This window comes from Pimephales promelas, chromosome 6, assembly GCF_988280905.1.
Source record: "Pimephales promelas chromosome 6, fPimPro1.hap1.1, whole genome shotgun sequence".
Lineage (NCBI taxonomy): Eukaryota > Metazoa > Chordata > Actinopteri > Cypriniformes > Leuciscidae > Pimephales > Pimephales promelas.
Genome location: NC_142774.1, coordinates 5,794,678 through 5,807,961, shown reverse-complemented (window position 1 = coordinate 5,807,961; position 13,284 = coordinate 5,794,678). Strand labels below are relative to the sequence as shown.

Sequence of the window (13,284 nt, the reverse complement as noted above, 5' to 3'; positions counted from 1 at the left end):
CCCTCTATCAGAATCCAGAGTTTTGAGAAGATTGGAGAAACTTAATTTTTCGCCCAAATATGAAAAAAAACGAAAGGGGTAACACTGTCGTTTTTTTTTTTCAGGTCGAAATTTTGAATTTCGATATCTCAGCTCTGGAAGGGTCTAGATCATCCATTTTTGCACTCAGGTCAAAGTCTCACAGCCCTCTATCATAATCCAGAGTTTTGAGAAGATTGGAAAAACTTAATTTTTCGCCCGAAAACGAAAAAAAACGAAAGGGGTAACACTGTCGGTTTTTTTTCGGGTCGAAATTTTGAATTTCGATATCTCAGCTCTGGAAGGGTCTAGAGTCTCCATTTTTGCACTCAGGTCAAAGTCTCGTGGCCCTCTATCAGAATCCAGAGTTTTGAGAAGATTGGAGAAACTTAATTTTTCGCCCAAAAATGAAAAAAAACGAAAAGGGTAACACTGTCGTTTTTTTTTTCGGGTCGAAATTTTGAATTTCGATATCTCAGCTCTGGAAGGGTCTAGAGTCTCCATTTTGCACTCAGGTCAAAGTCTCGTGGCCCTCTATCAGAATCCAGAGTTTTGAGAAGATTGGAGAAACTTAATTTTTCGCCCAAAAATGAAAAAAACGAAAGGGGTAACACTGTCGTTTTTTTTTCGGGTCGAAATTTTGAATTTCGATATCTCAGCTCTGGAAGGGTCTAGAGCCTCCATTTTTGCACTCAGGTCAAAGTCTCACAGCCCTCTATCAGAATCCAGAGTTTTGAGAAGATTGGAGAAACTTAATTTTTCGCCCAAATATGAAAAAAAACGAAAGGGGTAACACTGTCGTTTTTTTTCGGGTCGAAATTTTGAATTTCGATATCTCAGCTCTGGAAGGGTCTAGAGTCTCCATTTTTGCACTCAGGTCAAAGTCTCACAGCCCTCTATCAGAATCCAGAGTTTTGAGAAGATTGGAGAAACTTAATTTTTCGCCCGAAAACGAAAAAAAACGAAAGGGGTAACACTGTCGTTTTTTTTTCGGGTCGAAATTTTGAATTTCGATATCTCAGCTCTTGAAGGGTCTAGAGTCTCCATTTTTGCACTCAGGTCAAAGTCTCGTGGCCCTCTATCATAATCCAGAGTTTTGAGAAGATTGGAGAAACTTAATTTTTCGCCCCAAAAAAAAAAACGAAAGGGGTAACACTGTCGTTTTTTTTTCGGGTCGAAATTTTGAATTTCGATATCTCAGCTCTGGAAGGGTTTAGAGCCTCCATTTTTGCACTCAGGTCAAAGTCTCACAGCCCTCTATCAGAATCCAGAGTTTTGAGAAGATTGGAGAAACTTAATTTTTCGCCCAAATATGAAAAAAAACGAAAGGGGTAACACTGTCGTTTTTTTTTTCAGGTCGAAATTTTGAATTTCGATATCTCAGCTCTGGAAGGGTCTAGATCATCCATTTTTGCACTCAGGTCAAAGTCTCACAGCCCTCTATCATAATCCAGAGTTTTGAGAAGATTGGAAAAACTTAATTTTTCGCCCGAAAACGAAAAAAAACGAAAGGGGTAACACTGTCGTTTTTTTTTCGGGTCGAAATTTTTAATTTCGATATCTCAGCTCTGGAAGGGTCTAGAGCCTCCATTTTTGCACTCAGGTCAAAGTCTCACAGCCCTCTATCAGAATCCGGAGTTTTGAGAAGATTGGAGAAACTTAATTTTTCGCCCAAAAATGAAAAAAAAAACGAAAGGGGTAACACTGTCGTTTTTTTTTCGGATCGAAATTTTGAATTTCGATATCTCAGCTCTGGAAGGGTCTAGAGTCTCCATTTTGCACTCAGGTCAAAGTCTCGTGGCCCTCTATCAGAATCCAGAGTTTTGAGAAGATTGGAGAAACTTAATTTTTCGCCCAAAAATGAAAAAAACGAAAGGGGTAACACTGCCGTTTTTTTTTCGGGTCGAAATTTTGAATTTCGATATCTCAGCTCTGGAAGGGTCTAGAGCCTCCATTTTTGCACTCAGGTCAAAGTCTCACAGCCCTCTATCAGAATCCAGAGTTTTGAGAAGATTAGAGAAACTTATTTTTTCGCCCAAATATGAAAAAAAATGAAAGGGGTAACACTGTCGTTTTTTTTTTCAGGTCGAAATTTTGAATTTCGATATCTCAGCTCTGGAAGGGTCTAGATCATCCATTTTTGCACTCAGGTCAAAGTCTCACAGCCCTCTATCATAATCCAGAGTTTTGAGAAGATTGGAGAAACTTAATTTTTCGCCCAAAAATGAAAAAAAACGAAAGGGGTAACACTGTCGTTTTTTTTTTTCGGGTCGAAATTTTGAATTTCGATATCTCAGCTCTGGAAGGGTCTAGAGCCTCCATTTTTGCACTCAGGTCAAAGTCTCACAGCCCTCTATCAGAATCCGGAGTTTTGAGAAGATTGGAGAAACTTAATTTTTCGGCCGAAAACGAAAAAAAAAACGAAAGGGGTAACACTGTCGGTTTTTTTTTCGGGTCGAAATTTTGAATTTCGATATCTCAGCTCTGGAAGGGTCTAGAGTCTCCATTTTGCACTCAGGTCAAAGTCTCGTGGCCCTCTATCAGAATCCAGAGTTTTGAGAAGATTGGAGAAACTTAATTTTTCGCTCAAAAATGAAAAAAACGAAAGGGGTAACACTGTCGTTTTTTTTTCGGGTCGAAATTTTGAATTTCGATATCTCAGCTCTGGAAGGGTCTAGAGCCTCCATTTTTGCACTCAGGTCAAAGTCTCACAGCCCTCTATCAGAATCCAGAGTTTTGAGAAGATTGGAGAAACTTAATTTTTCGCCCAAATATGAAAAAAAACGAAAGGGGTAACACTGTCGTTTTTTTTCGGGTCGAAATTTTGAATTTCGATATCTCAGCTCTGGAAGGGTCTAGAGTCTCCATTTTTGCACTCAGGTCAAAGTCTCACAGCCCTCTATCAGAATCCAGAGTTTTGAGAAGATTGGAGAAACTTAATTTTTCGCCCGAAAACGAAAAAAAACGAAAGGGGTAACACTGTCGTTTTTTTTTCGGGTCGAAATTTTGAATTTCGATATCTCAGCTCTTGAAGGGTCTAGAGTCTCCATTTTTGCACTCAGGTCAAAGTCTCGTGGCCCTCTATCATAATCCAGAGTTTTGAGAAGATTGGAGAAACTTAATTTTTCGCCCCAAAAAAAAAAACGAAAGGGGTAACACTGTCGTTTTTTTTTCGGGTCGAAATTTTGAATTTCGATATCTCAGCTCTGGAAGGGTCTAGAGCCTCCATTTTTGCACTCAGGTCAAAGTCTCACAGCCCTCTATCAGAATCCAGAGTTTTGAGAAGATTGGAGAAACTTAATTTTTCGCCCAAATATGAAAAAAAACGAAAGGGGTAACACTGTCGTTTTTTTTTTCAGGTCGAAATTTTGAATTTCGATATCTCAGCTCTGGAAGGGTCTAGATCATCCATTTTTGCACTCAGGTCAAAGTCTCACAGCCCTCTATCATAATCCAGAGTTTTGAGAAGATTGGAAAAACTTAATTTTTCGCCCGAAAACGAAAAAAAACGAAAGGGGTAACACTGTCGTTTTTTTTTCGGGTCGAAATTTTTAATTTCGATATCTCAGCTCTGGAAGGGTCTAGAGCCTCCATTTTTGCACTCAGGTCAAAGTCTCACAGCCCTCTATCAGAATCCGGAGTTTTGAGAAGATTGGAGAAACTTAATTTTTCGCCCAAAAATGAAAAAAAAAACGAAAGGGGTAACACTGTCGTTTTTTTTTCGGATCGAAATTTTGAATTTCGATATCTCAGCTCTGGAAGGGTCTAGAGTCTCCATTTTGCACTCAGGTCAAAGTCTCGTGGCCCTCTATCAGAATCCAGAGTTTTGAGAAGATTGGAGAAACTTAATTTTTCGCCCAAAAATGAAAAAAACGAAAGGGGTAACACTGCCGTTTTTTTTTCGGGTCGAAATTTTGAATTTCGATATCTCAGCTCTGGAAAGGTCTAGAGCCTCCATTTTTGCACTCAGGTCAAAGTCTCACAGCCCTCTATCAGAATCCAGAGTTTTGAGAAGATTAGAGAAACTTATTTTTTCGCCCAAATATGAAAAAAAACGAAAGGGGTAACACTGTCGTTTTTTTTCGTGTCGAAATTTTGAATTTCGATATCTCAGCTCTGGAAGGGTCTAGAGTCTCCATTTTTGCACTCAGGTCAAAGTCTCACAGCCCTCTATCAGAATCCAGAGTTTTGAGAAGATTGGAGAAACTTAATTTTTCGCCCGAAAACGAAAAAAAACGAAAGGGGTAACACTGTCGTTTTTTTTTTCGGGTCGAAATTTTGAATTTCGATATCTCAGCTCTTGAAGGGTCTAGAGTCTCCATTTTTGCACTCAGGTCAAAGTCTCGTGGCCCTCTATCATAATCCAGAGTTTTGAGAAGATTGGAGAAACTTAATTTTTCGCCCAAAAACGAAAAAAAACGAAAGGGGTAACACTGTCGTTTTTTTTTTCGGGTTGAAATTTTGAATTTCGATATCTCAGCTCTGGAAGGGTCTAGAGCCTCCATTTTTGCACTCAGGTCAAAGTCTCACAGCCCTCTATCAGAATCCGGAGTTTTGAGAAGATTGGAGAAACTTAATTTTTCGGCCGAAAACGAAAAAAAAAACGAAAGGGGTAACACTGTCGTTTTTTTTTTCGGGTCGAAATTTTGAATTTCGATATCTCAGCTCTGGAAGGGTCTAGAGTCTCCATTTTTGCACTCAGGTCAAAGTCTCGTGGCCCTCTATCAGAATCCAGAGTTTTGAGAAGATTGGAGAAACTTAATTTTTCGCCCAAAAATGAAAAAAAACGAAAGGGGTAACACTGTCGTTTTTTTTTCGGGTCGAAATTTTGAATTTCGATATCTCAGCTCTGGAAGGGTCTAGAGTCTCCATTTTTGCACTCAGGTCAAAGTCTCACAGCCCTCTATCAGAATCCAGAGTTTTGAGAAGATTGGAGAAACTTAATTTTTCGCCCGAAAACGAAAAAAAACGAAAGGGGTAACACTGTCGTTTTTTTTTTCGGGTCGAAATTTTGAATTTCGATATCTCAGCTCTTGAAGGGTCTAGAGTCTCCATTTTTGCACTCAGGTCAAAGTCTCGTGGCCCTCTATCATAATCCAGAGTTTTGAGAAGATTGGAGAAACTTAATTTTTCGCCCAAAAACGAAAAAAAACGAAAGGGGTAACACTGTCGTTTTTTTTTTGGGTTGAAATTTTGAATTTCGATATCTCAGCTCTGGAAGGGTCTAGAGCCTCCATTTTTGCACTCAGGTCAAAGTCTCACAGCCCTCTATCAGAATCCGGAGTTTTGAGAAGATTGGAGAAACTTAATTTTTCGGCCGAAAACGAAAAAAAAAACGAAAGGGGTAACACTGTCGTTTTTTTTTTCGGGTCGAAATTTTGAATTTCGATATCTCAGCTCTGGAAGGGTCTAGAGTCTCCATTTTTGCACTCAGGTCAAAGTCTCGTGGCCCTCTATCAGAATCCAGAGTTTTGAGAAGATTGGAGAAACTTAATTTTTCGCCCAAAAATGAAAAAAAACGAAAGGGGTAACACTGTCGTTTTTTTTTCGGGTCGAAATTTTGAATTTCGATATCTCAGCTCTGGAAGGGTCTAGAGCCTCCATTTTTGCACTCAGGTCAAAGTCTCACAGCCCTCTATCAGAATCCAGAGTTTTGAGAAGATTGGAGAAACTTAATTTTTCGCCCAAATATGAAAAAAAATGAAAGGGGTAACACTGTCGTTTTTTTTTTTCAGGTCGAAATTTTGAATTTCGATATCTCAGCTCTGGAAGGGTCTAGATCATCCATTTTTGCACTCAGGTCAAAGTCTCACAGCCCTCTATCATAATCCAGAGTTTTGAGAAGATTGGAGAAACTTAATTTTTCGCCCAAAAATGAAAAAAAACGAAAGGGGTAACACTGTCGTTTTTTTTTCGGGTCGAAATTTTGAATTTCGATATCTCAGCTCTGGAAGGGTCTAGAGCCTCCATTTTTGCACTCAGGTCAAAGTCTCACAGCCCTCTATCAGAATCCGGAGTTTTGAGAAGATTGGAGAAACTTAATTTTTCGGCCGAAAACGAAAAAAAAAACGAAAGGGGTAACACTGTCGTTTTTTTTTTCGGGTCGAAATTTTGAATTTCGATATCTCAGCTCTGGAAGGGTCTAGAGTCTCCATTTTTGCACTCAGGTCAAAGTCTCGTGGCCCTCTATCAGAATCCAGAGTTTTGAGAAGATTGGAGAAACTTAATTTTTCGCCCAAAAATGAAAAAAAACGAAAGGGGTAACACTGTCGTTTTTTTTTCGGGTCGAAATTTTGAATTTCGATATCTCAGCTCTGGAAGGGTCTAGAGCCTTAATTTTTGCACTCAGGTCAAAGTCTCACAGCCCTCTATCAGAATCCAGAGTTTTGAGAAGATTGGAGAAACTTAATTTTTCGCCCAAATATGAAAAAAAATGAAAGGGGTAACACTGTCGTTTTTTTTTTTCAGGTCGAAATTTTGAATTTCGATATCTCAGCTCTGGAAGGGTCTAGATCATCCATTTTTGCACTCAGGTCAAAGTCTCACAGCCCTCTATCATAATCCAGAGTTTTGAGAAGATTGGAGAAACTTAATTTTTCGCCCAAAAATGAAAAAAAACGAAAGGGGTAACACTGTCGTTTTTTTTTCGGGTCGAAATTTTGAATTTCGATATCTCAGCTCTGGAAGGGTCTAGAGTCTCCATTTTTGCACTCAGGTCAAAGTCTCGTGGCCCTCTATCAGAATCCAGAGTTTTGAGAAGATTGGAGAAACTTAATTTTTCGCCCAAAAATGAAAAAAAAACGAAAGGGGTAACACTGTCGTTTTTTTTTCGGGTCGAAATTTTGAATTTCGATATCTCAGCTCTGGAAGGGTCTAGAGCCTCCATTTTTGCACTCAGGTCAAAGTCTCACGGCCCTCTATCAGAATCTGGAGTTTTGAGAAGATTGGAGAAACTTAATTTTTCGCCCAAAAATGAAAAAAAACGAAAGGGGTAACACTGTCGTTTTTTTTTTCGGGTCGAAATTTTGAATTTCGATATCTCAGCTCTGGAAGGGTCTAGAGTCTCCATTTTTGCACTCAGGTCAAAGTCTCGTGGCCCTCTATCAGAATCCGGAGTTTTGAGAAGATTGGAGAAACTTAATTTTTCGCCCAAAAATGAAAAAAAACGAAAGGGGTAACACTGTCGTTTTTTTTTCGGGTCGAAATTTTGAATTTCGATATCTCAGCTCTGGAAGGGTCTAGAGTCTCCATTTTTGCACTCAGGTCAAAGTCTCGTGGCCCTCTATCAGAATCCAGAGTTTTGAGAAGATTGGAGAAACTTAATTTTTCGCCCAAAAATGAAAAAAAAACGAAAGGGGTAACACTGTCGTTTTTTTTTCGGGTCGAAATTTTGAATTTCGATATCTCAGCTCTGGAAGGGTCTAGAGTCTCCATTTTTGCACTCAGGTCAAAGTCTCGTGGCCCTCTATCAGAATCCAGAGTTTTGAGAAGATTGGAGAAACTTAATTTTTCGCCCAAAAATGAAAAAAAACGAAAGGGGTAACACTGTCGTTTTTTTTTCGGGTCGAAATTTTGAATTTCGATATCTCAGCTCTGGAAGGGTCTAGAGTCTCCATTTTTGCACTCAGGTCAAAGTCTCGTGGCCCTCTATCAGAATCCAGAGTTTTGAGAAGATTGGAGAAACTTAATTTTTCGCCCAAAAATTAAAAAAAACGAAAGGGGTAACACTGTCGTTTTTTTTTCGGGTCGAAATTTTGAATTTCGATATCTCAGCTCTGGAAGGGTCTAGAGTCTCCATTTTTGCACTCAGGTCAAAGTCTCGTGGCCCTCTATCAGAATCCAGAGTTTTGAGAAGATTGGAGAAACTTAATTTTTCGCCCAAAAATGAAAAAAAACGAAAGGGGTAACACTGTCGTTTTTTTTTTCGGGTCGAAATTTTGAATTTCGATATCTCAGCTCTGGAAGGGTCTAGAGTCTCCATTTTTGCACTCAGGTCAAAGTCTCATGGCCCTCTATCATAATCCAGAGTTTTGAGAAGATTGGAGAAACTTAATTTTTCGCCCAAAAACGAAAAAAAACGAAAGGGGTAACACTGTCGTTTTTTTTTCGGGTCGAAATTTTTAATTTCGATATCTCAGCTCTGGAAGGGTCTAGAGCCTCCATTTTTGCACTCAGGTCAAAGTCTCACAGCCCTCTATCAGAATCTGGAGTTTTGAGAAGATTGGAGAAACTTAATTTTTCGCCCAAAAATAAAAAAAAAAACGAAAGGGGTAACACTGTCGTTTTTTTTTCGGGTCGAAATTTTGAATTTCGATATCTCAGCTCTGGAAGGGTCTAGAGTCTCCATTTTTGCACTCAGGTCAAAGTCTCGTGGCCCTCTATCAGAATCCAGAGTTTTGAGAAGATTGGAGAAACATAATTTTTCGCCCAAAAATGAAAAAAAACGAAAGGGGTAACACTGTCGTTTTTTTTTCGGGTCGAAATTTTGAATTTCGATATCTCAGCTCTGGAAGGGTCTAGAGTCTCCATTTTTGCACTCAGGTCAAAGTCTCGTGGCCCTCTATCAGAATCCAGAGTTTTGAGAAGATTGGAGAAACTTAATTTTTCGCCCAAAAATGAAAAAAAACGAAAGGGGTAACACTGTCGTTTTTTTTTCGGGTCGAAATTTTGAATTTCGATATCTCAGCTCTGGAAGGGTCTAGAGTCTCCATTTTTGCACTCAGGTCAAAGTCTCGTGGCCCTCTATCAGAATCCAGAGTTTTGAGAAGATTGGAGAAACTTAATTTTTCGCCCAAAAATGAAAAAAAACGAAAGGGGTAACACTGTCGTTTTTTTTTCGGGTCGAAATTTTGAATTTCGATATCTCAGCTCTGGAAGGGTCTAGAGTCTCCATTTTTGCACTCAGGTCAAAGTCTCATGGCCCTCTATCATAATCCAGAGTTTTGAGAAGATTGGAGAAACTTAATTTTTCGCCCAAAAACGAAAAAAAACGAAAGGGGTAACACTGTCGTTTTTTTTTCGGGTCGAAATTTTGAATTTCGATATCTCAGCTCTGGAAGGGTCTAGAGCCTCCATTTTTGCACTCAGGTCAAAGTCTCACAGCCCTCTATCAGAATCTGGAGTTTTGAGAAGATTGGAGAAACTTAATTTTTCGCCCAAAAATGAAAAAAAACGAAAGGGGTAACACTGTCGTTTTTTTTTCGGGTCGAAATTTTGAATTTCGATATCTCAGCTCTGGAAGGGTCTAGAGTCTCCATTTTTGCACTCAGGTCAAAGTCTCGTGGCCCTCTATCAGAATCCAGAGTTTTGAGAAGATTGGAGAAACTTAATTTTTCGCCCAAAAATGAAAAAAAACGAAAAGGGTAACACTGTCGTTTTTTTTTCGGGTCGAAATTTTGAATTTCGATATCTCAGCTCTGGAAGGGTCTAGAGTCTCCATTTTTGCACTCAGGTCAAAGTCTCGTGGCCCTCTATCAGAATCCAGAGTTTTGAGAAGATTGGAGAAACTTAATTTTTCGCCCAAAAATGAAAAAAAAACGAAAGGGGTAACACTGTCGTTTTTTTTTCGGGTCGAAATTTTGAATTTCGATATCTCAGCTCTGGAAGGGTCTAGAGTCTCCATTTTTGCACTCAGGTCAAAGTCTCGTGGCCCTCTATCAGAATCCAGAGTTTTGAGAAGATTGGAGAAACTTAATTTTTCGCCCAAAAATGAAAAAAAACGAAAGGGGTAACACTGTCGTTTTTTTTTCGGGTCGAAATTTTGAATTTCGATATCTCAGCTCTGGAAGGGTCTAGAGTCTCCATTTTTGCACTCAGGTCAAAGTCTCATGGCCCTCTATCATAATCCAGAGTTTTGAGAAGATTGGAGAAACTTAATTTTTCGCCCAAAAACGAAAGGGGTAACACTGTCGTTTTTTTTTCGGGTCGAAATTTTGAATTTCGATATCTCAGCTCTGGAAGGGTCTAGAGCCTCCATTTTTGCACTCAGGTCAAAGTCTCACAGCCCTCTATCAGAATCTGGAGTTTTGAGAAGATTGGAGAAACTTAATTTTTCGCCCAAAAATGAAAAAAAACGAAAGGGGTAACACTGTCGTTTTTTTTTTCGGGTCGAAATTTTGAATTTCGATATCTCAGCTCTGGAAGGGTCTAGAGTCTCCATTTTTGCACTCAGGTCAAAGTCTCGTGGCCCTCTATCAGAATCCAGAGTTTTGAGAAGATTGGAGAAACTTAATTTTTCGCCCAAAAATGAAAAAAAAACGAAAGGGGTAACACTGTCGTTTTTTTTTCGGGTCGAAATTTTGAATTTCGATATCTCAGCTCTGGAAGGGTCTAGAGCCTCCATTTTTGCACTCAGGTCAAAGTCTCACAGCCCTCTATCAGAATCTGGAGTTTTGAGAAGATTGGAGAAACTTAATTTTTCGCCCAAAAATGAAAAAAAACGAAAGGGGTAACACTGTCGTTTTTTTTTTCGGGTCGAAATTTTGAATTTCGATATCTCAGCTCTGGAAGGGTCTAGAGTCTCCATTTTTGCACTCAGGTCAAAGTCTCGTGGCCCTCTATCAGAATCCAGAGTTTTGAGAAGATTGGAGAAACTTAATTTTTCGCCCAAAAATGAAAAAAAACGAAAGGGGTAACACTGTCGTTTTTTTTTCGGGTCGAAATTTTGAATTTCGATATCTCAGCTCTGGAAGGGTCTAGAGTCTCCATTTTTGCACTCAGGTCAAAGTCTCGTGGCCCTCTATCAGAATCCAGAGTTTTGAGAAGATTGGAGAAACTTAATTTTTCGCCCAAAAATGAAAAAAAACGAAAGGGGTAACACTGTCGTTTTTTTTTCGGGTCGAAATTTTGAATTTCGATATCTCAGCTCTGGAAGGGTCTAGAGTCTCCATTTTTGCACTCAGGTCAAAGTCTCGTGGCCCTCTATCAGAATCCAGAGTTTTGAGAAGATTGGAGAAACATAATTTTTCGCCCAAAAATGAAAAAAAACGAAAGGGGTAACACTGTCGTTTTTTTTTCGGGTCGAAATTTTGAATTTCGATATCTCAGCTCTGGAAGGGTCTAGAGTCTCCATTTTTGCACTCAGGTCAAAGTCTCGTGGCCCTCTATCAGAATCCAGAGTTTTGAGAAGATTGGAGAAACTTAATTTTTCGCCCAAAAATGAAAAAAAACGAAAGGGGTAACACTGTCGTTTTTTTTTCGGGTCGAAATTTTGAATTTCGATATCTCAGCTCTGGAAGGGTCTAGAGTCTCCATTTTTGCACTCAGGTCAAAGTCTCGTGGCCCTCTATCAGAATCCAGAGTTTTGAGAAGATTGGAGAAACTTAATTTTTCGCCCAAAAATGAAAAAAAACGAAAGGGGTAACACTGTCGTTTTTTTTTCGGGTCGAAATTTTGAATTTCGATATCTCAGCTCTGGAAGGGTCTAGAGTCTCCATTTTTGCACTCAGGTCAAAGTCTCACAGCCCTCTATCAGAATCCAGAGTTTTGAGAAGATTGGAGAAACTTAATTTTTCACCCGAAAACGAAAAAAAACGAAAGGGGTAACACTGTCGTTTTTTTTTTCGGGTCGAAATTTTGAATTTCGATATCTCAGCTCTTGAAGGGTCTAGAGTCTCCATTTTTGCACTCAGGTCAAAGTCTCGTGGCCCTCTATCATAATCCAGAGTTTTGAGAAGATTGGAAAACCTTAAAAAAACGAAAAAAAAAAAAAAAACGAAAGGGGTACCACTGTCGTTTTTTGGGGGGGGGGTCGAAATTTTGAGTTGCTCTGATCTTCTTGAAACTCTGGATTCTGATAGAGGGTCTTTGGACTTAGACCTGAGTGCAAAAATGGAGGCTCTAGACCCTTCTAGAGCTGAGATATGGACATCCCATGTAGCATTTATCCCACTATTTTTATAATGGCATAAATGCTTTTTTTAATTAAAAAAACTTTAAAGAGGCCCTATCATAGCATTTGAAATGTTCCTTTTTTGTTTTGGGAATTCCCAAAAACAGTTTAACATCAATGCAAGGATAAAAAACACTTTATTTGTCTTATAATATGCATTTATTTATACCTGATTTTCTCAACGACTCCCAAATGATTTCTTTCAATGATTCATTTTCCCAAACACCTCCTTTGAGTGACGCGAATCTGCGGTGATTGGTCAAATGACCCAGTCAGTTGTTATTGGTAAACCGCAGGCAGAGATTGTCGGCAACGGAACGCCATCACCATTAATGAATTATAGCTTGTCAAGTGTTGAAAATTGTGTACAGTGCATGAAGTTTTACTTTGTAAGAACATTCTTTGCACATCAACACAAAAGAAATTAAATTTTCTAGGTTCGAGACTTCCTGAAAAGGTTTGAGAGCATCCCAGACATGCTGGAACTGGATCACCTCACTGTATCAGGGGACGTTACCTTCGGAAAACAAGTCACGGTCAAGGTACAAAGTCACTGATACGCATGTCGGCGTTTGAGAGCATTCACAAACACTGTGTGTGCGTATCATAACTTACTGTTTGTGTACAACAGGGAACGGTTATCATTATTGCCAATCATGGAGACAGGATTGACATCCCGGCTGGAGCAATGCTAGAGAACAAGATCGTTTCAGGAAACCTGCGCATCCTGGACCACTGAGGCGTTCACACCCACATTTCATCAGGACGTTTCTATGTGCGTGTGGAAATGTGTGTCAGATTTGAGTGTGACCGAAAGAGCCGTCTATCTGATTACTATTAAATTACCAGAAGAAAACAATCTTTCTTTTCACAGTGAATTTCAAAAAGGGCTGTATATTCACAGGTTTTATTCATGTAAATTGAAGGAATTAATTGAATAGCTACTTTTCAAAAAGAATCGCTACTTTTAAAAAAGAATCGCTACTTTTTCAAAAAGAATCACTACTTTTAAAAAAGAATCGCTACTTTTTCAAAAAGAATCGCTACTTTTAAAAAAGAATCACTATTTTTTTGTTAAATCGCTAATTTTTAAAAAGAAACGCTAATTTTTCAAAAAGAATCGCAGCGATTCTTTTTGAAAAGTAGCGATTCTTTTTTTGAAAAGTAGCGGTTCTTTTTGAAAAAGTAGCGATTCTTTTTGAAAAAGCGTCAATATGTTCTCGAAAATATCATTGTCTGGGGAGAAACATGAGTTGTTTTAGCAACACTTTAGAGTTTGAAAACACACCTTCTAACAGACATTCATTATTTTTTCAAAAAAAGTATCTTAAATACCTCTGCTCTCAACCACTAGAGTATGGACATAACTTTTACTG

The 13,284-nt window shown here is 38.9% G+C and overlaps 1 protein-coding gene across 2 annotated transcripts in view; it reads left to right on the top strand.

The window, feature by feature from the left end:
* The window catches only part of ugp2a (UDP-glucose pyrophosphorylase 2a), a 28,229-nt gene extending 15,462 nt beyond the window's left edge, over window positions 1-12,767 (top strand). For both annotated transcript variants that reach the window (XM_089131996.1, XM_089131995.1), the window contains exons 9-10: window positions 12,346-12,450; window positions 12,540-12,767. In XM_089131996.1, the coding sequence (XP_088988122.1) occupies window positions 12,346-12,450; window positions 12,540-12,647 (213 nt within the window). In that variant the 3' untranslated portion in view covers window positions 12,648-12,767. The remainder of the gene's footprint in view (window positions 1-12,345; window positions 12,451-12,539) is intronic.
* The last annotated feature ends 517 nt before the right edge of the window (window positions 12,768-13,284 follow it).